We start from the raw sequence: 16,279 nt of genomic DNA on the forward strand, positions 1-16,279 counted from the left end.
TTTATTTTTCTGCTCCTTTGCTTAACTTTATTGTTTTTTATTTTTATTTTCACATCTTATTTTATTTTATTTTTGTTAATTTTCTTTTTATTTTTTATTTTCGTTTTCTTGACTTTACTCCTTTTATTTTATTTATGAAGCTCATGCTGGAACCCCGAGCCTTTTAAGCAGTGACGCCGAAAGGCGGACGAATCTGCCGACGCGTCTGTCGACACGGCTGCCGACGCGTCTGTCGACACTCCTGCCGACGCGTCTGTCGACACGGCTGCCGACGCGTCTGTCGACATTCCTGCCGACGCGTCTGCTATCGACAGTATGAGGCATTAAAGGCTTTCGCCTTAATATTTGAACTGCAGAATAAATTGTATGCTCTCATTAATGCGTATTGAGCATGGGGCAGACAGGTGGCCCATGCATGAGGCTCCGGTCGCAGCCCCACGCGAATGAACACACAGAAATTTCAATGTAAGGTTAACAAACCATATGTACTTCAGACTACTCTTCGACTGTCACACTAAAGAAACAAACAGTTGCGTAAGTGCGTGTCAACACTTATACGGGGGAGCGGTTAGAAGGACGCAACGATTCAAAAAGAAGGAGTGCATGAACAGTACGGCTAACACAACAGCCACTGTACAGTGAGCAAGAAACCATAGCTTAACGTACCATACCGTAGTTTTTGCAGATGACTTGAGTTGCTGGAGAGGAAGTAGCCCATTATTCCTTCCCCACTTTTCTTTCGCCGTATTTTGCAAGAATGGTTCGTCATCTCACTTTTGAGTGCCGCTTTCAAAGTGAACGCAGTGAAATAAGTGAGATTATAAATTGCAGTATACTGAAGAAAACGGCCGCCACTTGGAACTCCTCAAAAGAGCATACTGAATAATTCGTGCAGACATTTCACACATAAGGCTGTACATAGTTATGTACAAAGTGGTCGGGGGCCTCCCTTAGAAGAAGGCCTGCACGTATTTGTGAACTATCATTGTGCTCAAGACACAAATATGGTACAGATAAGAGACACAACCACTCTTCTTACAAGCACAAATATTCCGCCTGGCCTGTGCAAAACATAGAAGTGACGGCTGGCGTGTACAGTGTGCGTTAGCGACATTGTTGAAGGACCCGTGAAACAAGCCATCATAGGACGAATACTTCAACAGCCACAATGTACCCAGGGTGCTTACAGACACAAGGACTGGTTGACCTGCTGAACAAAAAGGTCGGAGAGAAATTCGCAATTGCTTGAGTCTTGTGAGAGGAGGAAAGGTGCTGAACCTTGGCGATTGTATCGAATAATTCGAATAGCATCACTAGTGATCAAACCTACTGGAGTGATTGCAATGGTGTTGTCGCCATCAAACGTGTGAATTTGCACGGAGAACCTTTCAATGCATGTAAACATCAAACGCATTAGTCTGGTATGATTGGGGTTTCTGCGTTTGATACTGAAGGAAACTAATACATCTTACGAAGTAGAACATTCGGGTATGTTCACAGCGTGCGGTTTGCAACGTCCGTTCGTGATGCAACGGAAATACAGGGTCTGAAACTGATGAAATATACTGTGCACATCGCTTTCCCTTGCCAAATATTTGTGGTGCGTGCAAAAACGACAAAAAATATTGGATTTTGCTACGTATGACTTCTACAGCGAGCGTTTCCCCCACAGCCGTCAAGACAGGTTCCTTCTTACTACGCGACCTGTCGAGAATTTCATCGACCTGCTCTCAGGTAACCTGCAAGTCCTGGAGAACCTTAGGAAACTCAGACAGACCGGTACGAGTTCAGTCTGTCTGAGCAGTTCTTTGGCACGAGTTTTCAACGCCCACAAACATTTCTATCTCTCTACCACTGTAGCATTATTCAAAGATATGCTACTTAACAGACGCCCATGTATTCAAAATATTCCACCGATGGCATTGAAGCCACTTCACTCTTGTCTAATCTGTTAAGCACACTCTTCTTAATCACAACGCAGTCCCTCCTAGCTCACGCTACTGCACCAGGCAACCGTATCTGATACTCTACACTGACCTTTCAGTGGGCGTGGAAAATACAATAGTTGAGCCACCATACACTTCTCAGATCACTCAGCTGCTTAGAATCGTCCTTGGCGACACTAAGAGACATTGTATATCTTTCCTGTTCAGACGCTTCCGGTGACGGTGTGGCGACCACCGGTGAGCTCGCGCTGAAACTTTAGCACATGCGGCGGTCACTCCAAACAGCTTGCTCAAGTGTTAGAACTTTTGTTAGTCTGTAAAGCCCCTGCCCTGCAATTCCCACCCAGTCAACGCTTACAGGGTATCCACACTCGCGCGGAGACGATCGCGATACTGTACAACTGGTCGCCGGCAGAACAGTAGTACGGCAGCGTGTTCAAACACATGTAGGTAGTCCAGTAGTTCACGTTTTCAGTTTTGGTCGTCCACGCGCCCTCGAAAGTGCACGTCGGCTTGAAGCAGTGGCGACCCCGGTGGCAAAGAGAAGCGGGGTCACTGTCACTTGCTCCGCCGTCGCTCACCACTAGCTGTAGTAGAAGTTGTTCGTAGACCGCGACACAGGTGCCCTCGGGTGTGTGTCGCTGTCGTGGCGTCGAATGCCAGACCTGTTGGCGTACCGCACCACGTCGATGGTGTGTGCGTGTCGCGGCATCGAGCCTGCGACGTCGAACTGGTCCGTCACCCCCACACCGTCCAAATCACTGAGAGAACACTTCAAAGGCTCGGCGCATTTTGCCTCGGCCCGCTGCTTGTCCCGTCGTCTCAGCACGTACAACCGCGCCGACAGCACGGCCAGGAAGGCGACCACGCCACAGCCTAGGCTCAGCGTCAGGTAGAGGATGAACTTCTCTTTGTTCGCTGCAAAATGAATTGGATAACACTGTAGTTATAGACTTAAACGAATGTTCCGTAGCAGTCATTGACTCCAAGACCCTCTTATGCATATGTTCTCTAATGTGTGAATGATTGCTAGCTGATGGTCATAATGAACTAAAACGTAGTGAAAATCGACGCCTCTTAGCACACTGGCGGTGCATTACCCTCTATTCAGTACCTTAGCAGCCCTGTAGGGCACACTAAATTCTAAAATTATGTAAGTTAGCAACGAATATTATTATGTCTTGACACACACAAGCGCGCCCTGCTTCACGTGTGTGAGTCGGGGACTTAGTTACTTTGTCGCGCACACCAGCAGCACGTTAGTGAGCCATCGAGTGCTAAGAGCTCATGCATACTTAACTGAGCGAGAACCATATTTATTAAACATCCAAAGCCTGACGATCATATTTCTTTGATCGCCGCCGTGATGGCGAAGTGGTTATCGTGCTCGGCTGCTGACTCGAAAGACGCGGGTTTGATTCCGGCCGCGTGGGTGGCATTTCGATGGAGGCGAATTGCTGCAGGCCCATGTACTGCGCGATGTTAGTGCCGTTAAAGAATCCCAGGTGGTCGAAATTATCCGGAGCCCTCCACTACGGCGTCCCTCATAGCCTGAGTGGCTTAGGAACGTTAAACCCCATAACCCAATCCCAAACACATATTTCGTTGTGAGGGCAGGTGTCGAACTACACATTAATAAGGCAAGTACTAAAGGAGCTTATCACGTAGCGAACCTTGTACAAACTTGTACGCTGCCACCCATTCGGTGACGAAGCCGATGGCCCTGTGACCGACTCCGTTCAGGGTACAATTGATGTGCCTGTCGTCCTCGGTTGTCCTGTCACTCTGCATCTCTCCCTTCCTGTTCGTTGGTCCCGGTATCCGGTTTCTATCCATCGGCGCATCTGAAATGCGGAAGGGGGGAGAGAGGGAAGGGGAAGGGAGAGGAAACTTAAGCTCCGCGTTAAGGGTATGAAGCGGCAGCTTTAATGAGCGCTTTCAGCTCTCCTAGGTCGTCTTTGGGTATCACTTCGATACACGGATGCTGTTCTTTCCTTCACCATCGCATAACGCTTAACCTAACCTAACCTAACCTAACCTAACCTAACCTAACCTAACCTAACCTAACCTAACCTAACCTAACCTAACCTAACCTAACCTAACCTAACCTAACCTAACCAACGCGATAGCATTAGAGGTCCCTCCTGCGCAAGTGTTCCTTCTCTGTCGCCTAGGTTCTGAATACATGCCCATGTATGTGGAAATGGTCATTACACTCATAGATCGCGGGGAGTCCTCATGAAGCTTCTGGCGCAGTGGTGCGATGCGCCACTAATTAATTAACTGTCATCAGTCACGGTGGACAGTTTGCTCACAATGCTGTGGGTAGGCTGCGATGACGTCACACGGTCACGTGACCTAGGTGACAGGTGAGCCACCTGCTTTTACGCTCACAACGCCGCTGGGACAATGACATCGACGACATCGGATTTTGTGCTGAACAGGAGCCTTAACTCTATCGCGTTAAAATAAATTAAATGCTGGCGTTCGTAATGACCATGCCTGTAAAACGCAGTCGCTAATGCTACGAAATATGCCTAGAATCAAAACTTGTAAAGTTGAGTCAGAACAGTATGCAACTGCACAACGCACACAAAGTAGAGAGAGAGGAAATGATTTTATAGGGGCTTTAATTTCAGCTGCACTAGTGCCAAACTGTGACAATGACAGTTGTCTAAAAGGAAAGAAAGGGCGCCTATTTTCATTTCGAACAAAAGGCGATGACAGCAAGCTTCCTTACGTATATGTTCTAAAAGCATATTTCTCTTCTTGTGTCTTTCCTAATTATTACTCCTGATGCAAACTCTGGTCAATGTTTTAACAACTTCAACAAGAGCAATTTTGTACAATTTACACACCAAGAAGGGCCGTGCCGGCACCCTCATTCATCTAAGCGGGCGTTGCCATCTCAGCCTACCGCTTTTCAATGCAGCTGAAATTATCAACGCGGATTCAGACGAAATTCCGGAAAGCAATTATAATATCGGCCGACCACAATTTTCAAGATGTACACAACTGTGCTGTATGTATTGCTGTTTTGTATACGTAAATTTCCGATGTGTATAGCAAGTGAAATAACTGCTGCCAACACCCACCTCGGCACAGCCGTACATGTAAAGAGCGAAGTCTTCTCAAATCTCCGTAACTGAAGAAAAATAGTAGTTTAATCCACTACAAAGAACTGAGAAAGATTTTTAGCTTTCCTTTTCAAGAGGATGTCAAGCTTAATCAATCATTCTATCGTAATTTGCTCCACGTTGTGGGATTCTCTACTATCAACAAACTGCATGTAACTTTGTAGGCTGGCTAACATGCCATGCTTTAATTTTCAGCCTTTTATGCGAAGCATATTAACGTAGGTTTCGGGCCTTCGCGCGACGCCCGGCGGTGGCCGCCATTGACCTTGAAGTGAGATCACATGATGTGACGTCACGTGATTACGTCACTCCGGCTGCAGATGGGGCCTCATATGATCGCGCCGTCGGACGTCGACCGGCGGCATAGAGTTTCTTACTATTACCTAAAGGGAAAGCTGGCGGCCCGTCTATGGGAGTTTGCATGGCGACCCCTCGAGACCACTTCAGCCACCATGGGCGCTCAAAGCATCATGGGGCGGTGAGCTACTTGTTGCGGTACTGCAACTTTTGGCCAAAAAATAATAGAAAAATAAAGCTGTTCGATAACTACAAACGTCCTAACATTCAATATCTTGTCTAATGATTGTAACAAATGAGCAGAAAAGCATTTAAGTGCAAAGTTTGTCCAAAATAAGAGATGACGGCCGCTCGATCTCCCTTTGGAGCGGCCTGCCGAATGCGCCTCGCGGCCTGTGATGGCGGAAGTACCAGCTTGCACCGCCGCGGCGGCCGTGGCGCTGGCTATCGGTGAAGGAGTAGAAGCGCTGGCGGGGCGGTGTGCGCATTTGTAACGGAATCGTTGCCTGTAGTTTTGCGGTGTATGCACTGCACCTCGCGGTATGCCCTGTGCCTCGCAGCCCTGTGAGTTAGGGCTCCAAAATTTAATAAAAATATATTTCGATCTACTGGTTCTTTATCCCGTAGTGTTCATAATGGTACAAAGTAGGGAACGGGGTTGCCGAGTAAAATTTCACACCTTTGGAAACGCAAATAAAATGAGCACGGTCGCGTACGCGGATGTTAAATTTTGTCGATATCCGCGTGGTCGGTAAATTTCGCAGCACACAAAGCTATGCAGAACACGCAACTGAGATTGCCATAACGACTACTGACATTGTTTATTCCACGCATACTCAACTCATGCCGTTTGTTTACGGCACAGATGCACTTGTTACTTTTTTCGAAGAAAGCGCGCCCTAAGATAACCAGAAAATTTTTTTACTCAGTATTGTTGATGTATATAAAAGACGGCGAGCAGTAACGATTCTCCGTACATTTCCGCTTATGCAGGACATAAATACATGTTGTAACGTGACGGCGAGCCGAAGACGGGACTACACGGTGCATGGCCATGGCATGATTTAATGGTGGTGGGCCATGCGCGAGCGCTCCTGTACTCGCCATTGCTCGCTCTGTAGACTTGTAGTTGGCGACAATATTGTGAATTATGTCAAGGAGGGGCTAAAGGCGAACCATGTGTCTCCTCACGAGACTTTCAGCACATCTGACAACAGCACAAGAATACTTCGTGTACCTTTGATACAGTAATAAATATACGCAGCACACAAAAATGAAAGGGAATAGCTAGAAACACTTTAATAAGACCTCTCGTCAAACATGTGCTCTCTATAGACGCAAGACTTTTCGGGACAGAGGCTTCCGCGAAAGTTTCAGGATACTTTCCAGCGAGCTATTCACGTCTCCTGCCTAGTTCGCTAGGAGTGGCCTCAACAGCTTCTTAACAAAGATCTCACAAAGTTCATCACAGTGTTGTGGGTATATGCAGTCTTTGCACCACATCACAGGGCAGTCCTTCAAGCGAGGAAGCACGGCATTGGAAAGAAGTTTGGAAATACGTGCACAACGACGAAGCTTTGCTGATATAAGGGCCCTCTCGACGAACGTGCAGATGAGCTTGCACAGCCACACAGCTTCAGGGCGCGCATAACTCAGACCTCCTTGGTCAAGGCCGGACACGAACTTGTATGCTGCGTCACGTGAAGGCTTTCCTTTAAGCAGCAGCTTACACTCGGGGCACGTGACCTGGCTTTCTGCTACATCTGACTGAACTCTGAAACTTTCGCTTCCGCCGTGTTCAGTGCTGAAATCTGAATTTGCAGATTTCTCTTCCGCATTCATTCCTCTCGATCTACCTTCTAAAGTACCGGTCGTCTGAGATATGAGAACGTCAAGTTGCGCACGACAAAGCGTTCTCCGCTTCTTTGAAGTCACCGGCTGTTTGTATGTGTGATAGAAGGGAAACTTCGTCGGAACCACCGTCGGTCTCAGCACTTGCGCTTCGTTCCTTGTCGATAATCCTCCTGATTGAAATGCAGTGAGCATACAACAGCTCTGAAGCTCGGTTGCCACTGGCTGCCCTTGTCACCACCTTGCCGCGAGATGTTGCGTAACCACTCCTCCCGAAGATTTGCATTGGACGGTAGTTCATGGTAACAAAGTTCCGGGTTTCTTGCAGCATTTGATAGGCAGCGGGGCACACAACAGTTTTTAGGCATTATCGAAAACCCCTTAGAGGATCTGGCAAAAGAACGTAGCTTACGCAATCATGGTAGGAGCACGTGCAACAGAGCTCACCAAAGATATTCTTTCGCTCGACGAAGGCGTACGGCAAGGCACCGCGTTTACGGTTTTTCGCCAGTGTTGTGCACAGCTGCACCCCGAAAAAGAGTTCACAATGCTTGTTTTCGACGCACGCACGTGAGCGCAGTGAAGTTCGAACAGGAACACCACGTAAACGCAAGAGAAAACACACAAATCCTCAGCTTCCGAGCCTCCGACCGCGCCGGCCTGCCGGGAGCGTTTCACCGATGCTTGGCGCCCCTAGCGGCCGAAATGGCAAGCAGCCGCATCACACTCTCCCCTTTGTCTGCTCCGAGACTCGGCAGGCCGCTCCCAAGGGAGGAGCATCGAGCGGCCGTGGTAATAGTAAGAAACTCTATGAGGTAATAGTAAGAAACTCTATGCCCGGCGGAGGCCTCCACGCTTCGGTTCGCGCCGTCGAGCGCGACGCGGCGGCGGCGCCACCATCGCTGCATCACGTGATATGTGACGTCACGCCAGGGATGAAGCGGCGCGCGCCCGTCGTCGCGTCAGTCTCTGTGCCCGCAACCGCGCCAGCGTCTTTGCGCCGGGCGTGTATGCGGTCAAGATGCCTCCAAACGCTAAGGACGTTAATAATAAGAATGCAAAACGAAGGCTGCTTCGCATCCATTGGGCTTAACCTTGATAAGCCTCCAACTTTTTTTTCCTTTCTCCTTAAGCCACCTTAAAAAAAAGCACAAACACAAGTGCAGTGCTTCGTTGTTTGCTTGCCTGGCATAGGCTTGGCTGATGCATACAGCTCTTCTGCGGGGCTGAACGTAGACGGCTCGTAGCGCGCCTCCTCTACGTAGCCTTCTTCGTCTTCCTCCGCCTTATCTTTGGTTGAGTCCCTGCCGCCAATGTCCAAATCCTTGAGGATTGCTTTCGGCGCTGCAAAGAAGGTGCGATATCTATTGTGCCTAAAACGATTACGAATACTGTACCGTGAATAGCGTGACTTTGGGAGAACAGAGAGAAATGATAACTTTTACCATCTCGCCGTTGTCAGCCATACTAAAATGGCCATTAAGCTTTGCTCGCTAACGAGTGATGCGACATGCTTAGTTTCTACACTCTGCCCTTCCTGCATTCTGAGTTCTAAGCCCACGATTTAGTCTTGCAAGGTTTGTAAAGAACGTTTCCCACAAATACTCGGGACTCCCATATTTGCAACTGATCTCTTCCACCCACTTAAATGGCTCAGTGACGCAAGTTCCCGGTCTAAAAACTCCTGGTAGTGTACCTTCACTTTGAGGTCTCTTATGGGGCGCCGCATATCTCATGCACAATAGAATGAAAACAAGGGAAATGTTTTAGTGCAGGAAAGTAATTGACTAATCATTATACATAAGATATTTTGACCCGGAAAATAACAAAATACCCTTTCGAAATTAAATAAGAGAGGCGCTGCTGCAGCTCAGACAGTAGAGCACCACATACGATTAGCGGAGGTCGTCGGTTCGGTTTCCACCGGTTTCGCATTCCGTTTTCTTCGAACCATTTAACATAGAATTAATTACTCAACTTCCCTTCAAAAGAAGTAGCACTCCCTTTTGCATGACAGACTTTAAAAGCTTTAAAATACCCTTAACTACTTTGGTACCTCTTTTACTGAAGAAAAAACTTCACAGAATAGCTAAAACACTGCCATTTATTCTTAACAGTATATGACGATTCCAAAAATACCAAGATACTTTTTCTGAATTACTTAAAAGCACACAGAAATATAACAATCAAAATGAAATGTTTAGCAAATGAAGTAAAGCGTTCACACCATCCCATAGGTGTGGTAGGCGTTGTCCCCAGTAGGGCCATGGAAGGTCGCTACACTTACAAAAATTTCTTTACACAGTCTACAGACTGTCCATACACTTTTGTCTAAGTCTATCGCCTCTCATAACATTTTCTATTCCAAGACTGGTATAGACGGAACAAAATATTTGAGGCCACCGTTTCATATTTCCAAGCGAAAGGACCACAATTTAAGGCTTTATGAATTTATTTTTAAAGGTGACGTACTCCGTTATCCATTTTTTTTTCTGTGAACAGCTCGCGAATGGAATGCTTTGCTGCCACATATTGTTAATGTTCTATCTAATGAAGCCTTTTTTTCACGCTTTAAGTGCATGATTTCTTATTTTGTGAATGTGAAAGTGTCCCCCTTGCTTTAATGCCTACAGGCGATGCAGGTACCAAATAATAAAAAAAAACAAACAAAGAGAATAGTCTATAGGCAATAGAAATCATATAGACAGTCTATAAACAATCTACAGATTTATGGCCATGCACTTTTAGCAGACTTTTGTCAACAGACAGTCTACAGATTGTGAATAGACAAAACAAAATATCTACAGGAAAACAATAGAGTCTATAAGAAGTCTATAAGACTCTCTATAGACCACTTTTATAAGGGTATAGTTTCCTCGAGTGACGTGAACGCTGCTCAAGCGGCAGTGCGCGCTTACCGCAAGTGTAGACGACCTTGAGGAAGAGGCGCGAGTCCCTGTGGCAGCCTGGGTTGCCGAACGTGCCCACGTCCGCGTTCACAGTGCACTTCCGCCGGCCGTGGCACGTGGTGAGCACCGTCTCGGTGGCGTAGCTCACCTGACACACTGCGAGAGGCCCGGGTAATGAGGAATACAAATACAAATTCTTTTATTTCAACATCAGGGATGTTAGGGGTACACCCAAAAATCCTCTGACTGGCCTGACAGAGAGGCGCACCCCCGTACATAAAAACCGGCAGCAACAGAACACCGACAGAACAATAAAAAAAAACTACTGTGCATAGGTAAACATCATATTCAATAAAGATTAGTGAACATCCTCTTGCAATAATAGATAAGTGAAGTCGGTAAGATTAACACGAAACGCTCAAATACACTGAAGAATGAAAAACAAAGGATAACAATCACAAAAGAAAACGGGATAAAGGAGGAAAAAAACGCAGTAAGACAAAAAAACCGTACCGTTAGGTCCTCAGGGCTCATTGCGCTGATTAAGAAGAGTTGGAATTATATGTCGCAGCATTTGACGGCCATAATTAGTACGGAAGGATGGCACATACCAGACGTCGTTGTTCTGCGTTGGGTAGTAATTAGCTTTGGGCCGTAAGTTAGCTGTGATATCAAAGAATGCGTCATGATTTTTTCGTTTTCTTTCATATCGTTTACTTAGCAATAAATTATATAGGTCATTAATTGGAGTTACATTTAATGATGCGAAAAGGGGTTGAGTGTGAGCAGTAAACGGGGCATTTGCAATGATACGAATGACGAAGGTTGAATACCGCACGGCTGCCAATGGGGTACAGAATACATAGCCATAGGTTGAGAATTAGTCATTATGACTGTGTTTGGATCTTGCGCTACCCGAATGTTTTAATCATATGAATTACGAAGCTGAAGGTGAAAGCAAAACTGAAGAAATGTTCTTGACGTTTCGGGAACCATGCAGGAGTCGAAACGTGAAGAACAATTCTTCAGCGGTCGCGGTTTCTCCTTCGTCTACATGTCCATCCCCGACCAGATGGGTTTTCGACTTTTTGTCCAACCCTCAACACCAAATTACGCCGTTTGCAAACCCAAACAACAATCGCCGAAATTTTGTGAACAAGGCTCCCGTGTGTGAGCTGAAACTCCAAGAAAATTTCTTCAGCGGTCGGTGTTTCGCTTTCATCTTCATGTCTATCCCCGACCAGACGAGTTTCCGTCAAACCCTCAACACAAGTTACGAATCTACTAATCGGATTCTAGGAGCGTCCTGGGACTTGTTTTTGGAGTTTAGGACACGGAGGTGGCACCTGTGTTGCTAGACTTTCGTGTGGGCGGCTGGAATTTTTTCTCTCCACCATATCTGTGTTTTTAGCAGCACACAGCCAGGCTGGACGTGGCGGCAGCAAGCAGCAATAAGGAGATCGTAAGAATGCCACGTTTTTTTTTATTGCGACATTATGCCTGCTGGTATAAAGTATAATTTACAAATATAGATACACATCAAAGAGCCCTAAAGGTTTGCATATTTTTCATTTTTATTCCACGCCACTTTGCAGAGGTTTCAACTAAAGAAAAAGGGAGAAAAGACAATTGGTGAATAGTTTTGCTCTGATATATTCTGACTGCAGTTGTTTCGTTCATGAAAGGTTATTTAATAACCTTCGACTATCAAATAACTTCAACTATCATTTTACTTACCAGATTATTTTTTAATGCGATAGCACTATAAACGTCTCATCGGGGAAAAAAAAAATGTGTCGTTGGTCATAACATTCGTTTATTGGCTGCAGGAAAGTGATGTCAACAGACCGCATTATTCCCGTTGACTGGAGAGTAGTGATCACATCACCAGTTCGGAAGTAACGCCACTTCTGGCAAAGCAATCAACTGCTCTCGTGCCATCCCATTGCCAACAAATAAGGTAAATGGGTGTCTGTGTGAATCTTTTCGAGAATAAATACATTTTTGTTTTCATAGCATCTTTGTTTTCTTATCTTTATTATAATAATAGGCGTTCTGGGGCATGCATAATTTTAGCTTTCATAACAATAACATTTTATGTGCTTATGAAACCAAGTATTTCATTGTAGCCTTCGGTCTGGGAATCAACTCTTTCTCTTTACCTTACAACCTCATTTTATTAACAAATAACTAGATAGCCATAAGGTATAGACATCCTTATTTTGTACTCGTTCGGTGTTGGTAAGGACCGGAGTAGTTACACGGTTGTTGCTCTAAATATGAGAGAGTAGGCCCTTTCGACGCCGTGCCATTTGCTGCAATCCTTGACATCTCTCCAAAGTTCACGTAGCCCAAGTCATTCATGAATGCGTCGCGAAACGAAGGCGCAAGGCAGCTGGACCCACCGGAGAGTTTGACGTCTTGCCGTTGCGGGCATTCGGGCACACCCCCCTCGGTGCCGCCGAAGTTGGCCGAGTAGATGACGATTCGGAGGTTCTTGTGGCAGCGCAGATTGAGTACGTCATTCTCGCACGCTATCCGATTCGAGAACAAGGCTGCAAGAGAACAAGTCGGCCTTAAAGGGAAATTGCATAGGTTTTAGAAATCAACGAGCTTAAGAGGCTCGAATGTCTGAAACTTGGAGGTAAAGCATGCGAAGTCTTTTTGGGCTAGCACTTGAAATAGTGAAGTAATCGCCGATTAAAATCCGGACGCCCTTCAAGCTTCTCCGCAGCGCACAATGCCAAGTGGGGGGCGCATGATGACGTCATCGAAGGTATTGGTAGATTTCCAACGCACAAACGCCTGCTTTGAAGGAAAAAAAAACGAACGCCTTCAAAGGCGAACCCTGCCGAGAGTTGTTTGGCAGAGTATAACGCGTCAGGGCAGGGTATGGCTCACGACAGCGGTAATTTGAAATCATACCTTCTGTGACGTCACACTGAGGTTTCCTGCATTCCTCTAGTGCATTGAGAAGAAGCGCGAAGTTCACTCATCGATTACGTTCCTATTTTGAATGCTAGTGCAAAAAAACTTGGCATGCTTTACCTACAGCCTACATAAATTTGGATCCTTGAATATCACGAAATTCTCAAAAACGTGCTGCAGCGTCCCTTTAACACCACGGGCACAGTAACTACGATAGTGGTGAAAACAGTGTTCTGCAGAATCAATCTCAATATAAGCATTGTTTACTAGACAAACTTATCGTAACTTTTTGTAAGAATACATTGATGAAGTATACATTTTAGGGTGTCGAATGCACCAGAGAACAACGGAGTCGAAAGTATTTTCCTTGCCTCTACGCCTTCCTTGGCAGCCTGCCCGTTTGGAGGTCTTGGAAACGTGCTGAAAATATCGACTAAAATTTTGTTGTCAGAAGTGAGCTGATGCCTTTAGAGAATGATATTGTAGCAAAAAATATCAATGCGTCGTTTCTAGGGTGCAATCGGAATCTTGGTTTTGACGAGCGGTGTTGCCGACGCGACTTTTGTGTTTGCAGTGATCGCAGCATACGCGTCAGGAACTGCTAACACGTTGGCAGGTTTTCTTTTAGGACTATGGAAAAGTATCCATAAATGGTACCTGGCTGTACGCATTTCAGTCTGCTGTTTTTAAACGCGATCTACGATTCCGAATTGACACTAATATCCAAAACCAATCAGTTTTAAAAATTAGTTAATTACTCTGTACTTATTAACTAACTTTTCCGAACGAAAAAACTACTGCAGAGTAGGTCACATGGTTCTAAACAGCATTCACTTGGTTTCACTTGCACAGGAAAGTTTTCATTTCTTTTAAACGTACCCGGCAAACCTGGTATATTCTTCCGATATTGAGAAATCGTTCGCAATTTTTTTTGACAATGAAAACTTGACAATACGGGACCGATAAGCGTACCCGACTCCATTGTTACGCCTAAAGGGCACAGTCAAGGTTCGTACAGAATAACTGGTCTGGAATGAAAGAGTTGTTGTGTTTAAAGGATACAAAAAGGCAATAATCAAGGTGGGCAAGAAATATTCTTTGTATATAACCGATTAGCAGTCCTGTGACTCTTGCTTAGCTCTCGTTTTCCCCCTCACGGCCATCATCTCCGCTTCCTTTTCTCTTCGCAGGAAGCAGTTAGCCTTGACAAGGGCAGTTATGTCAAAGCAGAAAGGAAAAATGGTTGCGCGGCGTCGACTGCATTTGACGACTTCAGGGCCAGCCTCACTGGTGTTAAATATAAGAGAGCACCCCACAGAGGGAACAGGGAAGACACGGAGAGGAACGGGAAAGCAAATAAAAAATTCTCGAGGAATCAGTGATCTCTCGATGGTTTTCTCGTCGAGACTGAATTATCCAGAATAGTTTGTCCAAGACTAGAACAACCTGCGGGAACAAGAAAACACGTAATGTAGAAAGAGGAAAAAGGGGGAATAGAAGCAGGAAGTGCGTCTTGAAGGATTTATGGCCCCTTAGAAGAGTCGTGATCTCAGTTCGTCTGGTTGCCACTTTGTCGCTTCGGGTTTTGCAAATCTTCTCCTTGTCTTCCATTGTTTTGTTTGAAGTCGCCCGTAGCCTTGATTTTTAGAGATAAACCAGGTCAGTTCGATTTTTAGAAAATGAAGGGTTTTCAAGAACTGAAACGGCTTGTGCGAAGACTGAGCCTTTTATCACTATGATAAGATTGAACTGACTAGGTCGATCAGCCTGTATCATTTCTCGATAGCAGATCAACTCGTCAAGTGGACCGCGATCACAGTGTTTCACTAAATAGCGAAAAAGTGCGACACCTGGGAGCGGAGTACTCACTTGGCCGGCACTTGTACGCGACCTCGGCGTACTTGTGCACTCCTGGGCACGGGTCCACCATGAACGACTGGGCGTCCGTCATAACCGTGCACTCCTCCTTTTCACGGCACGCGGCTTCCACCACCTGCAGTCGCGTACAAATAGCTACTAGCATTATTATTGGGAAAAAGAAAAAAAAAGAGTTTGCCAGTTCTATTGAATGCACACAAGAAAACTCTGCAGCGTCTCAGAGTCTTGAGGAAGTTTATCTTGGACGTCTTCGTTGCATTTGTATCATGGATAAAATATCTTAACTCATGACGTGTAAAGAAAGACATGCGCTCTTTCTGCCCAGGCAAACGAAAGGGTTCGAATGGAGCATGCACTGCGAGCGCTATTTTTTAACCCCCAGCGATCGTACTCTTTGTGTGAGGCATGCAAGGGCATGCTAAAGACGCTGATGTGCTGCAGCGTATCTGGCTCTTTCAGCTGCCCCTCATAAAAAATGGCCTATAGACTGTATATAGACTTCTTATAGACTGTATTGCCTTCCTATAGATGTTTTTGTCTAATCGTAGTCTATAGCGAAAATTCTACTGAAAGAGTATGGCCATAAACCTACAGAGTGCCTATAGACTGTCTATAGGGTTTATATTGCCTAATGACTAGTCCGTTTGTTTTTTCTATAGAATGTTTATAGACTTTATAGACAAAAGCCTATGAACAGTCTATAGAAGGTCGAAATAAATTTTTGTAAGGGGCATGTGTAGCTGTTTTGTTGTCTCTTCTGTTCCTCCCGTTCTTTTACGTTAACTTCTCTAAGAGATGGTAAACCACCTAGCCCGGCTTCACGCTCTGATGTAGAAACTTAGTGTCCATATGTTATTCAAACCTTCTCACTCGTGTTTTTTTTGTGTGCTGCTTCCAACTATACTAGATTATCAATCAATCAATCAATCAATCAATCAATCAATCAATCAATCAATCAATCAATCAATCAATCAATCAATCAATCAATCAATCAATCAATCAATCAATCAATCAATCAATCAATCAATCAATCAATCAATCAAACAATCAATCAATCAATCAATCAATCAATCAATCAATCAATCGAAACTTTTACGGCGCTCCACAAATTATCGACTTTCTCATTCCTTGGCGTGTGCTTGGAATCTTTGAATGAACGAGCAGTTCCGCAAAAATACCCGTTGTGAGTGTAGTTTTGAAACGAGGCTTCTCCGCAGTCTGCCTCTTTGTGCGGGTCAGACAGCTTTGCGGCGCCGAAGATCAGTTCAAGCCAAGAACCATGGAAGCAACAGACATATCAGAAATCACACATTATTCTGGCGGATTGTGTAGT

The 16,279-nt window shown here is 45.5% G+C and overlaps 1 protein-coding gene across 1 annotated transcript in view; it reads right to left on the bottom strand.

Moving 5' to 3' along the window:
- Positions 1-343: 343 nt before the first annotated feature.
- Positions 344-16,279, bottom strand: part of LOC149358849 (protein eva-1-like) — a 136,784-nt gene continuing 120,848 nt past the window's right edge. Inside the window, exons 3-8 of the mRNA XM_089571011.1 lie at positions 14,938-15,061; positions 12,546-12,695; positions 10,150-10,296; positions 8,417-8,575; positions 3,620-3,790; positions 344-2,864 (exon numbers count right to left, since the gene is read on the bottom strand). Coding sequence (XP_089427137.1) covers positions 2,530-2,864; positions 3,620-3,790; positions 8,417-8,575; positions 10,150-10,296; positions 12,546-12,695; positions 14,938-15,061 — 1,086 coding nt within the window. The 3' untranslated portion in view covers positions 344-2,529. The remainder of the gene's footprint in view (positions 2,865-3,619; positions 3,791-8,416; positions 8,576-10,149; positions 10,297-12,545; positions 12,696-14,937; positions 15,062-16,279) is intronic.

This window comes from Amblyomma mixtum, chromosome 2 (genome assembly GCF_055824585.1).
Source record: "Amblyomma mixtum isolate Tamu chromosome 2, ASM5582458v1, whole genome shotgun sequence".
Classification (NCBI taxonomy): Eukaryota; Metazoa; Arthropoda; class Arachnida; order Ixodida; family Ixodidae; genus Amblyomma; species Amblyomma mixtum.